The sequence below is a fragment of the Heliangelus exortis genome, chromosome Z (genome assembly GCF_036169615.1).
Source record: "Heliangelus exortis chromosome Z, bHelExo1.hap1, whole genome shotgun sequence".
Classification (NCBI taxonomy): Eukaryota; Metazoa; Chordata; class Aves; order Apodiformes; family Trochilidae; genus Heliangelus; species Heliangelus exortis.
In genome coordinates, this window is record NC_092454.1 from 52,114,804 (window position 1) to 52,133,628 (window position 18,825).

The 18,825-nt window shown below is 37.6% G+C and overlaps 1 protein-coding gene across 6 annotated transcripts in view; it reads right to left on the reverse strand.

Moving 5' to 3' along the window:
* MAST4 (microtubule associated serine/threonine kinase family member 4) overlaps positions 1–18,825 on the reverse strand; it is a 275,542-nt gene that overhangs the window by 179,105 nt on the left and 77,612 nt on the right. For all 6 annotated transcript variants that reach the window (XM_071730329.1, XM_071730328.1, XM_071730326.1 and 3 more), the window contains exon 3: positions 17,848–17,969. In XM_071730329.1, the coding sequence (XP_071586430.1) occupies positions 17,848–17,969 (122 nt within the window). The remainder of the gene's footprint in view (positions 1–17,847; positions 17,970–18,825) is intronic.

Below are 18,825 nucleotides of genomic sequence, written 5' to 3' on the forward strand. Positions count from 1 at the left end.
AACCGCAGCCACCGGGTCAGACTGTGTGACCTTGGGCACATCGCCCAGGAGCCCCGCACCAGCTCAGCTGACCTGAGCGCCTGTCCTCCACCAAAAAGTAGGTACTGCATCCTAAAAGGTTACATCTGAACACACAGATTCTAAGGAGAAAAAAGGTATTGGTCTTTTCTTATCAGCTAGGCTGCTAGTTAAACAAGTCATCGATTTTTTTTTCCCAAAAGCTGTCATCACACTGATAGCCACATAGCTGATTAGGCTATGTCATTAGAAGTATCTTTCGAGATCTAAAACCGAGTAAAATTGAGTAAAATTGATTGCATTTTATGTTCAAAAGCAATCATTCCACCCATCTGGAGATATACAAGGGCAAGTCTTGTCAAATACTAAGTATCCAGAAAAGCAGCCCTATGCATATGCCTGTATCTTTTCCAGACAGGAATTCTCACTACAAGTTAGAAAGTGTTTAGACTATAAAATTTGAAGGCAAAACATGCTTCCCTCTTTACAGAAATAAAGGTGTAAAATCTGAAACAGGCTGCCAGGTACCATAAACAGAAATTGAAAACAAAGAAGGCTAGTGTTCCCACTGCAGAGATTTAAGAAATGACACTCATCACAGTTCAGTTTTTTAATATATAATTAAACTTACTACTTCAACAACAGAACAGCTTCTTTACCTAGAATTACCATCATGATTAGATGGCTTTAAAGAATTTTTCAGTGTCAAAAGTCTGATGTATTTGAAGAAATATCCATGCTTTACTTCCAAAATACAGGTTACGCCTGCAGATACCAAATTCTACCATGTATATATTCTCTCTCCACTGAAAACAATGAACCTCAAATCACTTCTAGAGAGGAGCAAGCAGGAAGGAAAAGAAAGTTACATTTTTTCTTACTTACTAAAGGATATAAAGATAAAAATCAAGGTTAGTATTCACCCATTAACAGTCTAAGATGAGGATTATGACAATCACACCCTCAAATCTAGTATGAAAAAAAAATATTGATTTCCTGTCAGACTGCATCATTTTGAGAAGCACTCCATGTACATGCCATAGTAGTAAAAACTGCTGGGGGCAAAAGCATTTAGAACAAAAAATGAAGGATTGCTGAAAGGGTAACACTGAGCAATAACAGCTTATCTGAAGAACCTAGAAAGAAAAGGCTGCTGAATTTGCCCACCACCACCACTTCTCTTCCTATGACTGAAATGCATTAACATTATTGTTTTACACTTTTTACAATAAAAGAATACAATTTCAGCACTCTTGCTAAGCTACATTCCTCTGGAGCCTTCAACTATATTACCTTTTAAATCTGTCGATTTTAATCAGAGTTACACAGTGACATTAACTGGCCATTTCCCCTTCCCTTTGTCTCCATGTTGCCAGCTCCACATGCATCCATAGTGGTACAGCTATCTAGGTAATACAGGGAAGCAGGAGAATGAAAACAAAGAGAACATTTCTTTCCAGTGGAGATGAGATCAAAGCCAAGTAGAAAAGTACAACGCCACCTTTCAATTAAAAGTGCATTTACTGCCAATTCTAAAAGTGCCATTTTCCTAGGGCTATGTTGCAACTTATAAAGGCATATCAGAAGGATACTTAATCTTTAGTACATGTTTATTTAAAGCTGAAAAGAAACACAATAGGAGGTAGTTTTCAGGACAATTAAACAAATTTAGAAAGATTGTTCTAGCGTATTTTTTTTAATCATATTTTTACATTAATTATACTGCAATCATTTAGAATTTTGTTGGTCAGTATTCTAAATCATGTTTGTTATGCACCATTGATCAACTTGCTTGTAATGTGCCCTCTAAATATAGCAGAGCAACTTCTTGCACCTTAAACACATCATCTAGTTTCAAAAATAATAATTTTCTTCTCAAAGGTGAAAAATCCAATGTTTGGAATAGGTAAGAATTAATGCAGTAATTGCCTTACCATCTGATAACTTGCAATCCAAAATAATAGGAAGTGTTTTTCCCCAACACTGGTAAACAGGGATTTTTAATTGTGTTTTTGTCCATTGATAAGCTATTCAAGTGACACTTAGTAGAAAAATTAAGACATTTAAGTACCATATTTTCAGCATTCCAGCTAAGTGGACATACTATAACCAAAGATACTTGTTTTTATAAGTATATTAATGTAAAGATATGGAAGTGTTTAACACTTATTCATATGCAGTCCTTCTCTAAGTATATTAGAGAAAAACAGCTAGAACATACCAGAGTGTGCACTGTTGGATGTTGTGTTTATACAGTTTTGAAACAAACTCCTGCAAAAACTGCTTTTGCATGTGTGAAAATGGCAAACAGAAGCTTTGCAAGTTAACTTGCCAACCACCCATATGTGCATGGAGCATACACACAAAAATTCATGCAGACCTAAACTCTGCAGCTGAGTTAAAGATCTTTATCCACGTCTTTTGCACAGATTGTCTTCACATCACCACAAGACAATCCACAATTACTATTTCATCATTCTTATCTTCAAGTTAAAGTGTTAAAAAACAGTTTCCAATTTCTGTACATGTTCTTCCAGCAGAATTGATGCTTGATAAGGCTAATGCACAATTAATAGAAAAATAAGATAAAGGAGAGAGCTTTTTTTAAAGTTATTACTGAGGTAGTACAGGACTGAAGAAAGCTGAAAAAAGTGGTTCTCTCTCAAGTTCAATGAGATTGTCTTCTTAATGAAAGACTTCTAATCTGATACTGAAGTGAATCATAAACATCCTAGTAGATTCTTAATACAGTTTGTACAATGCATAGCAAGGATGAACCATTCAAAATACAGTGTTCCTGTCGCACCACAAATGCAAGGGCTCTCTTATAAGTACCTGAGTTTCCTCATATCCAAGTGTTGACCACCTCCCAGAGGTGGATCTTTGATTAAAAACTTGAAGATACACCATAGGTCTTCAAAAGTTTTTGAACACAAAACCTGTATATTTAAACCATTCAGAGTAACTGTAAAGGATGGATTATAGCATAAACTTTCTAGGGAAGATGACTTTACAATCCCACAAAGGAGCACAAAATTATCATTCTGAATGATCGTAAGGAACTGAGCCACCTTGACGTGACACACTGATACAGCACAGATGCCATGTTTCTGTTCTATAGCATTCTGAAGGTAAGTTTCAGTTCCTAAAGGAATTAACCCACAATGTTTGACATTGAATTTCAAACACCGTATACAGAGATAGTACATTTTGCCCTATCCCACACACACACAGAAAAAAATCTGTAAAAACAACTGTATGACCCAAAACCTTACAACACTCAAGTACACATATCCTCACAAAAAATATTCCATACTGTCACTCTGCACTGCTGGGAGTGGGACTAAGAGATTTCATCTCATTACCAGAATATCATCAAGTGAAGTTACAGAAGCATGAAATCCAAATCTATGTATGATATTAGCAGCTGGAAAACATGCACATATTTATCAGTTTGAAAAATCATCATGGAAATAAATCAAAATGAAAATAACCTGTAAAGAATTTTACACAGATCGACGCTTAGGCATCTTACATAAATTAGTATCACTACCTGCTCTTACATTCTTCATGAGTGTTCTTTAATGCGATATTTTTAATGTTTTCTGAGGTAAAAAAGGCTATACAAACACACCGCTCATCTGCCTTTTTCCTTCAAGTTCTGAAAGCTCTGTTGCTCTGTCAAGTATCACTAAAATCAGCTACAGCATTCGAAGTGAGATGTTTCATCTGAATTAGCAGGTGGAATTGACAGACCCAGTTGTGCTGTCACTGAGATAATGGCTGCAGTAATCCACCCAAAGCAGAAGATATACCCTTAGTCTCTATGTTCAGACCAGCATATGGAACTGTAGCTCTACAATATATACAGCAAGAATTTTTTATTATACAACCAGATTTCTTCAATATTAACAGGAAAGCATGTTCAAGATATTCTGTCAGCTTTATCACAAACTACCTGAATGAGGTAATGAAAATTTACCCCTCAGTTCTCATGATTTATTTTCCAAGATCTTGTTTACCCATAAAAGCTATGAAGGGAGACTATATGAACTTGCACATGACTTCAGAAAACAGACAAAGTAATTTTCCCATTTTAGGGAGAATTAGGAGTTAGGAGCTAAAGGCACCTTGTTTAAAATCATGAGATTGATAAACACAATTCATCATTAATTATTAACATACATTTAAATTCTGAGAAATTAATTCAGCAGAATTGAGTAACATCGAGTAACATCATCATTAACTACTAATAAGGCATAATTCATATACAATTTTAGATACTATAAGCAATATAAATTTTACTACTGAAAGTGCAGAAGTGACAGTATTTAATCTATGGCCATTTATGCTCTGGTATAAATTTGCCTAATGTCCATTTTAAGGACTTACAGAAGGTTGGAATAAATGCTCCATGTGAAACCAATAGTTTGCTTTTAGGGCTCAACAAGCACCCCTCATAAAAAAGACAAGAGGCATATTTCACCAGCCAAACACTTTCAATGTGCTGCTTCCTGTGAGTCCCCAGCTACAGCACTGAAAAGGGATTGCTAGCCTGGCAACAAAATTGTGAGCTCATAGCAATAGTTTTCAATATTCCTCTTTAATGTTATGATCCTACTCCTGCACAACAAAGAAGAGCTTTAATTATCAAAACTCATCTCTCTTTCTAGAGTTGATAAATCTACAGAATTGTCAAGCCACAGGTCAGAGTAGGGATGCAACAATTTCTTGCACATAAAGAAGTACAGCTGACGGTGGTTAGTTTTGAAAAAAAAAAAAAAAAAAAAAAAGCTATTTGTTTTCTATTTATATAGATATATATATATAGTATGCTTTTATGCTTAACTGCCTTTTTATGCTAAAACACATACGCCTTGCCAACAGTCTCAATTATTAAAATGAGTATCCATGAGAAAAGGATGCACATTCCACGGACAGCGTAGGTACACACTGGGTTTTCATGCCACCTGGCGGACAAAATCCGACTTGCACCAACCTATTTCTGGTTTAGCCATTCAGAGGGTTTAGTAAGGTCATGTATCAGTCATGAAAGCAGAAGAAAATAATCGTTGCAGAGTCAAACCTATTTCTAATTAAGTTTTAATTAGGTATTCTACGTACCTTTCAATTAATGAACCTATAGAACACTGGTTACAATAGACCTTCAGCAATTTTGCCTTTTCCATCAATTACAGTTTCTTATTGGAGCAAAAAGCATAAATTAATTGCTAATCCAAGCAAGACAGCAAGCTCTCCAATTTTCCAAGTTTTCCACAACTATACAATGGCGTAAAATAAAATTATTTCTAAAAGCGCAGGCTCATCATGAGGACACTGTTTTTCACATGGATCTCTCTTCAATAAGAATGAAAAATTGCATACCTATAAAAATGTTCTGTTTAAAAAAAGTTACTGAGCCACTTGTCTCACTATTTCCCACAGGAATACCAAATAACAAACACAGTGGAAGATAAACCATTTTAAATCCAAGAGTTTGCAGTTGGAACATACCTCCTATGTTTTCAGATTATTTTCTCTCAGCCCAACAGAATATTTTAGATCTCTATATGGAAAAGGAAGCAAATTCTTAAATAATTCCCGTGGCAAAACAGTAACAGTTACATTCTGAATAATACCTCCCAGGTATTAGAAGTTTTGTTCTTATGTGAAAACAGTAATAGGCAAGCTGCATTCCAACCACAGTTAACAAGCTTTGGAAGGGTTTAAGTTCTTTTTAAATCAGTCTGAACAATAATGTAACTAGTCTGCTTTATTTTGATGCCTCATTTTCCTTTTTAGAAGTATTAATCTCAACACTTGCAGTAACGGAATATTTTCTCAATGAGGTAACATATTAATGTACTTTCCTTTAAAGATGTACACTTCCTCTTAATGTGTTTTGGGTTTTCCTTCCACTGTAAGATTCAACACTTCCCACTATAGGTCATTCTTCTTCAAAAGAACACAGTCTTTCATTAGACATCAGCACTTTATCATTTCAGTATTAATTCAAAAGTTAGTTCAACTTGACAAAGTCTTGACTCCCCATGGAGCTAGGGCCTATTAAAAACCAGACAAACTACACGAGTTAGGAATAAAAGGGAATGCTCACTACTAATCACCAGCTCTAATTTGTTCCATATTTCATAAGAAGAGCATGTATAACAAGCATACCAAAAAACATCTGTTCACAGACGTTTCTGGAAAAGTAGCATCATGCTAGGGAAGTTTGTTGAGGATATACTTTTACTAGCCACATAATTAATGAAGTAGACTGAGATCCAGCTCTGCAGAAGTTGCAGGTAAATCTTACTTAACTTCACTCTCTTTCCTCCCTTATTTACAGCAGACAATCTCATAATTCAACTTTGTTTATTACGGCCAACTTTAATTCTTTTTTGAATAGTCCATGCTTGGCAAGAGTATGTTCCTGTTAAGTTATTCTGTGCATTACAAAGCCAATCAAAATTTCTGAATTTAACTGTCTACATACTAAGTGTATTCAATTGCACCACACAATTGCAAATACTCATGAATGATTAAGAGGTTAAATGTATTCATGAGAGTAGCAGTTAACCACCTTCCTACTGCTTATTACATCTTTTACTCAAGTGAGAGTAGGAGCACTCAACTTGAGCACTTATCTGTGTTTCTCAATCTCCACAATGTGACAAAAGAAAATTCTTAACAGATGAAATTATCTTCCTGCAATGTTTTTTTACTAAAAATATGATAGGACTGTATATAGACATATGCACCACAATTGGGAATATTTTGATAAAAGAAAAGAGGAAGGAGAACATTTTCTTGCTTTACTGAGATGAGAAGAGTATTGATGCTAAAAATCATCCATCTACTTTGACGGCACACATAAGAGTGGAACAAACATGGTAACTGCATCACACCAGTGAAGTCAGAACAATTTAAATTGCTCTTATATCAGCCCAAGGGAGGGCTTGCAGGAATATTAAGAGATAATGTAACAAACCAATATTGAAGTCTACATTCGCACCTGCGTCCACAGGATAGAAGCACAATTTACAATAAGACATTTGAATTCACATGAATGTACAGAAAGTCTGACTAAAACCTAGAGGTACAAATAACCCAGCAGCATGGGCCCAGGCCAGCCTGTGGCAGTGAACACACTTAGAAGTTTTATGTCAGTAAAACCGCATCTGCTTTTAAACCTAGGAACATAAGATATTGTAGCAGTGCATCATCCAACACAGAAGCAGGCTGTGCAGTACATTTTCAAATTGAAAAATACCTGCACAAAAATCCCTGCTATACATCTTTGCTTTTAACTAAGAAAAAAAAAATTAATGATGAGGAACATCCATCCACTCCCACCTGAGAGATCTTGACAAAATTTCTACTCCCTTTCTCAGTGCCTGTAAGTCAGCAGAGTCATTCGATACAGTTTGAGTCTCTTTGAGATCTATAGCCATCATCAAAACCATGGGAGTACTTCAATCTGAGGGATGAGTTATTTTTCCCACAATACCTGCTTCTGTCCTGTGCTACAATACAATCACTTTGCAAGTACCATAAGCATGAGAACATGTTGATATGAAAAACAAAAAGTGTTACATCATCAATTTTTAAAAGTACCCTATCTGGCTATCCTTTAATATGAAGATGCTGCCCCACAGTAAAGAAACTGACCATCAGCTTCCAAACCCAATCCATCATTTTAGCCCAAACTTCTCTAGGAAGTTTGAAGAGTTTCAGTATTAGCTTTTTTGTTAACTGAAAATGCCACAGTAGAAATCAAGTTTTCTACAGTGTATTTACTCTCAAGCAACACCAGGAAAAAGATTTCTACAACACTTAGGATTAAGAGTCTTGACAATACGTAGTTTCATTACTAAAATGAAAAAAAAAAATCTTTATCCTCCACAGCGTTTTTTTTTTAATCAATCAACTCATCATAATTATGCATATGTTCCAAATTCATAAGATTGCTAAGGAGAGTTAGAGAGGTTGTATTTGCCCTGTAGGAACTCCAAATGTCCTTACCAACTGCTATCCACATAGGCACAGGGAGCCTAACTTTGAGGTTATCAGCACCTCTTACTATGTCTTCAGATCCAGAATGCAGGCAGAAGTGTATACAGTGAGTTTTCTACACTTATAATATTATTCCCCCATGCCTACTTTCTCTCATGTATTTTAAAATCAAAGCTGCTACTGGCAGTTTAAAATTTATCACAGACTTTCAAGAGTTGAAATCAGACTATCAACTGCAGATTCATGTATCAGCACACACTCTTGAAGCAAAAGAAAACCTCCTTGCAACTTGTTACTAAGTATTTCCTTATTGTTAAAAACTGTGCATTAATCAGTGTTTGAATTACCATAAAACTGGCTACAATGAAATCACAGTAGTCAGTTTTCTCTTTTTTTTTTTTTTTTTTTTTTTTTTTTTTTTTGTGATGAGAAACAGAAGACAGCATTATAGCTAAATTTTTCTAAATTCATCCTTGTGCCAGGCATTTTTCCAGTCTTTTCTCTTCCTGCTCTTCCTGTCCTTTTACTTTCTTTATCCATCTCCCATTCCCACTCCTATAAATCCTGTAAGGGGTTACAGAAGGTTTTGATCTAAGGCCAGAAAAGTTCGTCACTATATTCCTGAGTCTTCCACAGATTATAACATTCTATCCAATTACCAGCTAAGCAGAGTCCAACAACAATTTGAGAAAGTTTGTATTCCCAGAAAGGTACAGTAATTTAAAACACTAAGTGAATACACATCAATTTCTTCTAGTTCTATAGCTAATTGCCAAACCACTACTATTTCCTTGTTTCTTATATAGCAAATTTTGTAAGCATAAAAATTGAGCTTCCTTTTTGCAATACTTCCTATTTTTTCCACTTTTTTATTTTTAAGACATACAGCAGAATGCTAGATGACAGTTCAAGATAACCACAAGTTGCACCACACACGGGGAACCCGAATATCACAGCAGACAAGCAAAGTAAGACCCTATTCAGAGTCACTACCAACATACAGACAGAGGCTTCAGTTCTAGGGGTAAAGCACTACATTTAACCTATCTTCTAATCTTGACTGTGTTGGTCCTGCAGACCAAATTCTAAAAGACAACATAGGCTAAGGAAGAGTAATTTTAACAGCCCTATCCTCTTAATTATCTAACAGTAAAAACTGGTCCTAGTGAGCCTTTTCACTGTTGCTCGCATGAGAGAAGAAGATTGTTACATGGGAAGTCTGGAAAATAGAAGTATGGTGCAAAATAGGGATTTACTGCCAGCTCCTACACACATATGAACTCTACTGGTTTTGTACCATTAAGAGGACACAGAAGAGGATTATACCTACATTCACCTCTAATAAACTGCAAAGTACTTACAGTACTTAGTGTCTCCTTTCAGTTCTAGAACATGCTCAGCACAACCTGTTAGCTGAAAGCTAATTGAGGCTGATGGGAGGAGACCTACTTCACCAAAAAGTGAGTATGTCTGGAAGATACATTGTATGGCTTGCAAGACTTTTTAACCCAAGTCAGTCTCCGAGAAGAGGTTATTATTTTACGTACTTTTCCCATTACAGTTTAAATTATGGTACTTTGCAGCACAAGATGAGCTCTCAATTCTCAGAAATCGAAAGCACTCTATGGGAGGAGAGTTAACCAAGGTCATCACCACTTCACTATTTCATTAGTGTTCATCAGACAATTCAGGAAACATCTAGAACTCTCTCACGTAACTGAATCTAGAGATGTGTCTTAAGCCCAAACATGTAGTGACAATTTTTAAAATAATTATACAGATAAATAGAGGTATATAGTTGTGAAACACTGCCCAATCATCTTCTTTCATCTGTTTGTCAGTAAGTATTGCACTTTTATGCTCTGGACTGGGTCTGCTTCAACCTTTTGCTGTGTACAAATACTGAGTTCAAAATAGTGCACTTAGAGAGATGGATGTTCATTTCCCTCTATCTCCACAGACAAAGAAATATGAATGCAAATTCGTATTAATGAGTAAGTAGTTACTGAAATAAAATACACAAGGGGGAACAATTATCTACTTGTAAAAGCTAGAAACTGTTGAAGCATAGAAAACGTGCTGACACTACTTGGCAATTTTAGCGTTTCATAAGAATAAATAATTTCTGTTTTAAAAACATCTTCAGTAATTGGTCTTAGACATTGAGCTGGTTTTAAGTCAAAAAAAAAGATGGCATTCAAATCTATGCTATGGCTTAGCATTCAAATAGCAACCTCAATTCAGACTCAATATTTCTAAAACCTAGCTATTTTGGGGAATTATTAGAGACAGACCCAACATTAATGATTCCAGCAAATTTTATTATATCTTTATGTTTCTCTCAAGTGCCATCCTTATACATGCTCATTAAATAGCTGCTCACAAACACAACCAAGAATGTTAAGCACTCCTGGACAAAAGGAGACAGAATTAAGTGCAACTGAAGTTTCAGATTCAAGTTCCTCTTGCTCTGAACTAAGTGTGTTTAAAAATTTATTCAGGAACGCCTGATACTCATTAGATAAAACTGAAAACAGACAATTAGGTATTTTTAAAATTCCCCATGATGAAATAAAACATTTAAATGAAGACCTTTTAATTATGTGGCTTGCCCAAGCACAACTGATACTGTCATTTACTTATCTAAACAATTAGTGTGTCTAAAGGTTGTATTTTATTTGTTTGCAATCATTTCTTATGTAAGATATAATTTTGCAGCTTTTTAGGCAACAAATGTCTGTCTTGCATCTGGGGAACAAAATACAGAAAAGGGTGTTGGAATGCTGTTTGAATACATGCAATTACTGGTAGTTACATGCTAATTAGCATAATTAGTTTTGAAACAGTTCTCATAATAACTGTCAACATTATGTCAATTTAGCTGAAGTTAATGGCATATTTAACAAAAATACACTTACTAATTTTCAGCATTATTTCAGTGTTTAAAAGAAAGGAGACAGCAACACCCTTTCTGAAAAATAAAGCTGCCTGTCATCAGTGCTGAACATTTCTTGTTTTGTTTCAGCAATCCATCCTAGAAAACAGTACTTTATATAATCAACACCCTCCAGCTTTCATAAAACCATTCGCACAAATTAACACAGATAAAATGGCAATAAAAATCAAGTGTACTAAAGCAGAAATGCTTGCACGTTAGAGTCTTTTGTTACTTGGGGGAAGACAAAAATACTCTGACAGGTGGTACTGAGAGTAGAAAGATGAGGAAAAAAAAATCAGGAGGAAAAATTTTTAAAAACTGAACAGGTTAACAGTATGCTGAAAAGTAGCAAATGCTTTTAGTCAGACATAACATCCCTTCATAAACCATCCAATAAAGGATAGTTTTACCCTTTTTTCATTTTTGGTAAATTACTAAATACTATTTACAAGTAGTGAAAGATGTTCCATTATTAAACAAAGAAAAAATTTAATTATTTCACTGACATCTTGCAAGTTTCCAAGAAGAAACAGCATGCATTTCAGAGTTTGCTCTACCTCATCCACAAAAGAACCACATATGAAACCTTGCCATAAAGCTGATGTTACGCAACCTGTCCTGGCTGAATTTAAAAGCCAAGTATATTAGAATGTACTTGTTTTAATTGAGGATCTTTTTTACAGTGTATTTTTATTACAAAATAAAATTGTAAATTGGAAATTTCAAAAAGCAAGTTACCATTCAGTAATCATGAAATACACTTCTTAAACAGCTCACTGTGAGGAATCATTGTTGGTGAATTTTTTAGTGGTTTCGGTTTTGTGTTTTTAGTGTATAGACTGAATTGAAAACAATGCTTTTCACAATATAATACTACTTTTTTATTATTAAAAAACAATAATCCAAACCAGGAATTTTTATAATTAACACAAAGCAAATCTTCAGAAGTTTTACCCAATTCATTTGGACAAACTCCTTTCCTTCCAGGTACATATTTATCACCCTTATCATATAGATACTTCATTTTCTCTTGGTTTTTATGCATTAGCTATCCAGATCATGCTAAAATCAGGAATTGCATTAAATTCATGCCAAAGACAAAAAATCTTTCTGCTTCTAAAACAGCAAGTATTTGCTCAGACAGTTTAAGGCTCATTATCATAATTTTCAACACTTGGCATTTACAATGAAATATTAAAACAGATCAGTTTATTTCTTTGAAATATTTTCAAAAAATTCCAGTAGCAGGAGTAAAAATGCTCATGTCAAAGCAGTAAATAGTAACAGGTATTCATAAACACTTTGGAAGAGGCAGGAGGCCTGGGAGCAGTTAGAAAAATTACTCCCAAACTTTGAAGGCTGAATGAGGCAGCAACTCTTAAGTTCAAACCACTCCAATAGAAGCATTTTAAGGGGCTGATTTATCCTCCCCTGAAATGTGTCAAATGTATGTGGAAAAAGGGACTGGCCTCTCACTTGAGAGAATTACAGGAATGTTGTCAAGATACATACAAGAGTAACAAGGATGGCCAGAGTCCTCTTTGAATTACATCTAGCTAGGGATATAAAAAAGAAGAAGAGCTCTTTTAAATACATAATTTTAAATACATCATACAGCAGTAAAAGGAAGAATAGGGATTATGTGGGCCCACTGCTGAAAATGAAGTGGGAGCCCTGATAACAGAGGATGCAGAGAAGGCAGAGTTGCTGAATGCTTTCTTTGCCTCAGTCTTTACTCTTAAGCCCAGCCCTCAGGAATCACAATCACTGGAAGTAAGGGAGCATGTCTGGAGGAAGGACGACTCTCCGCTGGTGAGGGTTGGATGGGAGACTGTTTGGGTAAACTGAACACACCCAAGTCTGTGGGCCCCAACACGATGCACCCACAAGTGCTGATGTTGTTGCTGTACCACTCTCCATCATTTCTGAAAGCTCCTGGCAAACAGGAGAGGTGCCTGAGGACTGGAGGAAAGCCAGTGCCACTCCAGTCTTCAGGAAGGGCAAGAAGGAAGATGCAGGCAAGTGCAGACCAGTCAGCCTCGCCTCCATCCCTGGAAAGGGGATGGAGCAGCTCATTCTGGAGGTCATCTCTAAGCACAGGGAAGAAAAGAGGGCTACCAGGAGTAGCCAGCAAGGATTCACCAAGGGGAAATCATGTTTGACTGATCTGATAGTCTTCTGTGATGGTGTGACTGAAAGGGTAGATGCAGGGAGAGCAGTGAATGCTGTCTACCTTGACTTGAGCAAGGCTTCTGACACAGTGTCTCCCTTGTGGCCAAGCTCAGAAAGTGTGGGTTATAACAGTGGATGGTGAGGTGGAGTGAGAACTGGTTAAACAATAGAGCCCAGAGAGTCGTGGTCAATGGTGCAGCGTCCAGTTGGAGACCTGTGACCAGTGGTGTGCCCCAGTGGCCAGTACTGGGTCCAGGCTTATGCAACATCTTCATCAGCAACCTCAGTGAGGGGACAGAGTGTATCCTCAGCAAGTTTGCTGGTATAAAACTGGAAGGATTGGCTGATATGCCAGAGAGCTGTGCAGCCATTCAGAGAGACATGGGAAAAGGGGAAGCTAATGAGATTCAACAAGAGTTAAGTGTAGCTACCCTGCACAGGTACGATTAACACCATTATACCAGTACAGATTAGGAGCTGACCTGCTGAAAAGCAGCTCCAAGGAGAAGGACCTTGGGGGACAATAAGGTATCCATGGGACAGCGATGTGCCCTTTGGCCAAGAAGGCCCACGGTATTCTGGGGTGCACTAAGATGAGTGTGTCCAGCAGGTTGAAGGAGGTTCTCCGGCCCTAGTGAGACCACATCTGGACTATTGTGCCCACTTCTTGTCTCCCCAGTTCAGGAGGGACAGAAATATACTAGAGACAATCCAACAGGGGGCTACAAGGATGATCAGGGGTCTGGAACATCTGTCATATGAGGAAAGGCTGAGAGACATGGGGGCTTTTTAGTCTGGAGAAGACTGAGATAGGATCTAATTAATGTTTACAGATATCTGAAGGGTGGGTGTCAAGAAGAAAGGGCCTGTCTCTTTTCAGTGGTGCCCTGTGACAGAACAAGGGGCAACTGACATAAACTGGAAGACAGAAAGTTCCACCTCACTGTAAGGGTGACAGAACACTAGAACAGCTTGCCCAGAGAGGTTGTGGAGTCTCCTCTGGAGACTTTCAAGACCTGTGAAGACACATTTCTGTGTGACCTGCCTTCGGTGATCCTGCTTGTCAGGAAGGCTGAACTCTGATCTCTAGAGATCCTTTCCAACCCCTCTCATTCTATGATTCTACAAAATAGATGCCTGAAACTGGGCGAGACTGCCAGCTTACAGGGCAAGGAGAATGAGTTAAGCTAGCTCTACCACAATTTCCCCACATTCCTACAAAACTCACTCTGAATTGCCATCCAGCTTATGTTTCTCCACTGATTATAGAAAGGAAGAGACTAACCAGACCAATACTTGACTTGTGGAAAAGCAGAACTGGTCCTTCACCTCAGCTTTAACTTTCTATTGAAGTGTTCATTGAATCACAGAACATTAGGGGTTGGAAAGGTCCTTGAGAGATCACCGAGTCCAGCCTCCCTGCTAGATCACCCAGGAATGCATCCAGGTGGGTTTTGAATGTCTCCAGAAAAGAAGACTCCATAACCTTACTGGGCAGCCTGTGCCAGTGCTCTGTCACCCCCACATTGAAGCAGCTTTTTCTTATATTTATATGAAACCTCCTGTGCTCCAACTTGCACCCATTACCCCTTGTCCTGTCATTGACCATCACTGAGAAGAACCTGGCTCCATCCTTCTGATACCCACCCTTTACATATTCATAAACATTAATGAGGTCAACCCTCAGTCTCCTCCAAGCTGAAGAGACTCTGGTCCCCCAGCCTATCCTCAAAAGGGAGATGTTCCACTCCCTAAATCATCTTGTGGCTCTGTGCTGGACCCTCTCAAGCAGCTCCCTGTCCTTCTGGAACTGGGGGGCCCAGAACTGGACACAATATTCCATGTGCAGCCTCACCAGGGCAGAGTGGAGCAGGAGCAAGAACCTCTCTCAACCTATTAACCTCTTCTAATTCACCCCAGGATGCCATTGGCCTTCTTGGCCACAAGGGCACATTGCTGGCTCATGGACATCCTTCTGTCTATCAGCACCCCCAGGTCTCTTTCCTCTACGCTACTCTAGCAGTTCAGTCCCGAACCTGTACTGGTTCATGGGGTTGTTCTCTCCCAGGTGCAAGATTCTACACTTGCCCTTGTTGAATTTCATAAAATTTCTCCCCTTTCAACCATCCATGGAGAGGTGAATGTTGAAGACATTCTGTGTCATTCTCTTAATGTTACTGAGTCTTCATTAACACTCTGTGTGACCATCACAGAGCCTGTCTGTTGTGGACAGCTCAACAGGATCTTGCCAGAAGACCAACATTCCTATCACTTGGATACTTCTGAGTTAAGAGCCCCAAGAAAATCCAATACACTGCCCATTCATCTGAAAATCATGGTTTTATAAGGGAATTGTATTTTCAATTTACAGTTCAACTGCCTTTATTACAGGAGTGTACAGTGCACGGCTAAACTTAATCTAAAGCAGTATCTGCAGCTCATTTTTAATCAATATTCCATAAATCACCTAAAAATCTATAATTTCCCACAGAAGGGATTTACATCTGTGACACAAAAAGTAATCTAGGGAAGTTTTTACAAATTATTGACAGAAAAAGACAAAAAATCTACTGCAATTCTACTAAACACTGGTATGTATCTTTGACTTGCTCACTTGTCATTCTTGTTTATACTTGCACACAATCACTACTCATAGCTTGGTCTACATTAGCAGATTATCAGTTCCAGTGAAAATAATCAGTCCTAGCAGAGGAACTAATAATGGGCCAGTAATTTTTCAGATGAGGGAGAGATTACATTTAAATTCATTTCAATTCATACTGTGAACAGCTACAGGGAAATCTCTTCAACATAAATGAAACTCTTTCCTAAATATAATTAAAATCTCTAGTTACTAGAATGTAACAATAGTCTTGCCAAACTCAGCTCTGTCAAAGCACAGAATCAAGACCCCCAAGAAATGGGAGGAAGGGGAGTGACTCCTAACTTACGGCCTCTTTTAGTCAAAGGCTTGGAGTCTTTCACAAGTCTGACAGCAAAATAATTATGGAAGGAGGCTTAAGAAGATCTGTGCCTTGTGACTATGTAACAATAACCTCCTCAGGAAGCAATTCTGATTGGCAGTTCCAGATAAGGAATAAATACTTCTGACTAACCTGCTTCCCCATCCTGTGCACAATCTGCTCAGATTTGCATAGATGCTCACACCTGCTTTTGCACCAGCGTGAAAGAAGATGCTCAGATGAAAAGATGTGGAAGGACAGAAAGGAAAAGGTCTGTGGTAGACCAATGTGCCCCAAGAATTCATAGGTGATGAGTGAAAGGCCCCAGAGGAAGAATGGCTCACTAAGTTTTTTATTACTCTGTGTTTTATGACCATTTATAATGCTTTTTGTCAGATTGCTGCTGAATATAGTTTAAGTCTGCCAACAGTCTACGCATTACACCAAAACAAAAGCACAAAATTGCTAGCAGCATGACACCTAATAATGTGCAACCAGAAACAGAGAATTAAATACCAACAAAGCACCTTTAAAAATTACTTAGTTTAGATTATTGTAATAAATTATTTTTTAATTCCCAACCACAGAAAAGAAGGAAAATATTTACAATTTAGATGCAATTTAAATTGATTTCTGGGCATTCATCTACTTCCCTTTTCATTTTGACTATATGTAATCCAAATACTTCCATCTCAATTAACTGTTTCTCCTAACAAGCTAGAAAACAAAATACCACAGTTTATACTTAGCTCCCTGGAAAATATTAGGGCTCAAAACATAGAGTGTCCAACAGAAACAAATGTTTGTAATGAGCATGCCCCACATCTGCCCTAAATTCACTAACAGTTAATACCACCGCTAAGCAGAAACCATGATTATATTCGTAAGTGCAAATTCATTGAAGAAAGTGAAATACTATTTCAGACAGATTCATGCAGAAACCAGTCATCTACATGCCAATACAATATGAAAAACTGGCATTGTGGTAGTATCTGTTCAGCACTGTCTGCACATAGCCTTCTTTAAAATGAACGTTGTGCAAGAAAAAAAAAAGGCAATTTTCCCCTAGAAAGTGGGCATGGATCAGCGAAGTTTTAGTAACCAGTCAAGAGACAGAAGGAAGGGGAGACATTAAGAAAACTTTCCTGTTTTTTTACACAACCAAAATGTGTTTATTTTAAGTAAATAGTACAGATTAATATACGGGGTCCTGCACTACATTTCAGAACCACAAAGCAGCTTGAAAAGAAAAAGCTGCATGTTCAAGTGTGTGAGGCACCTCTTGCCCTTTCCTCTTCCCTTATTTTTTCTGAAAGTCTTAATTAAGCTTATGTGTTACCCATGTTCTCCCAAGGACAAACTCCTGCAGAAAGGGGAAACAAAGCCATTGATAGAAAAGAATGCTCAGGAGAAAAGACAGTTAGCTCTATTGCTGTATTAGAAAGCATGGCCTTTTTTTTTTTTTTTTTTGTTAATGGAAAGAAACCATTTAAATGCAAACATCTATAATAAAGCAACAGTCTGTTCAATACACCAGAGTTACTGCTACTACAGACAATATTCAGCTGCATGCAACAACTTAAGTAATATTATAAACAGGAAAGCATTTGGTGCTTTAAAAATTCAGCCTAAGGAGGAGAGGTTGCTCTGGAAATAAAGTCAGGTTCGATCCCCACAAATAGAGATAGCAATACAATAGAAATTTTTTTGCACAGTGCTAGTTTTGAAATCATTACTCACCAAACTAACAGTAAGAGAAGGTGCTGACTGCCCAAGTGCTTGGTAGCGCATGCGAACAAGGTTGGAGGTTTCTGCAGGCTGCCACAGCTGCTGTCCAGTTGCATTGGGAAGCAGATACTTGCCTGTCAAATTAAGAAAGTGTGTGTTCAAATACGAGATTTTGCAGGTGAAGTAATGCAATGTTCACTGTAAGATAACCATTCTAAAACATTTGTTTCTTTCACCACAGCCCTGACCAGAGGGAATTCCATCAAAATATAATTCCTCCTATTCACTTGCTAGCCCTCCACATCATTATTCCACAAGCTACACTTCTCTTATGCAAATTCATTTTTACAGTATTCTCAGCCTTTTTCCCACCTAGAAACACAATTCACACAACAACAGATGCAAGCATCTAGAATGGTCTGAACCAAAGAAACTTAAATTCTAAAGGGTAGCGAAAAATAAAAACAAAAATAAGAATATACCACTATCTACCCCTTGAAAGAATAGGGTTTCGAGGTACAAAATGAGCTTTCTTGAAAAAAGGCAATAATATAGGTAACAATTTCACTACCCTGTAAGCCAGAATGCTTCTGCTTCTATTTAAAAATCTTCATACTCTACATTATGTGTATCACTCAGCTCCAAAGCAAGTATCCTTACCCCATGCTCCAAACAGGGAGAGATAACCAAGGCATGGGCCAGCTGTTCCACAGAAGCACTCAGATCAGGCTCCCAGGGAGCAGCTGATACACCCCTCACTGCCCAGGTCTGCCATTTCCCTTTGGCCAGGCAAGCTCAGCCCTGGGGCAGTGGAAGGTCAGAGACCAAATCAAAGCACTGCTACATGGTCCTCGGTCTGGATCACCCCCTCAACAAGCACTGATTTGGCAGAAAGCATCTCTGGTTCATGAAGTGTCTGAGCTGCTTCAAACCCGTATCAGGGAGGAATGGGATTTATATTTAGGCAATTACATTTAGAAGACAAGCCCA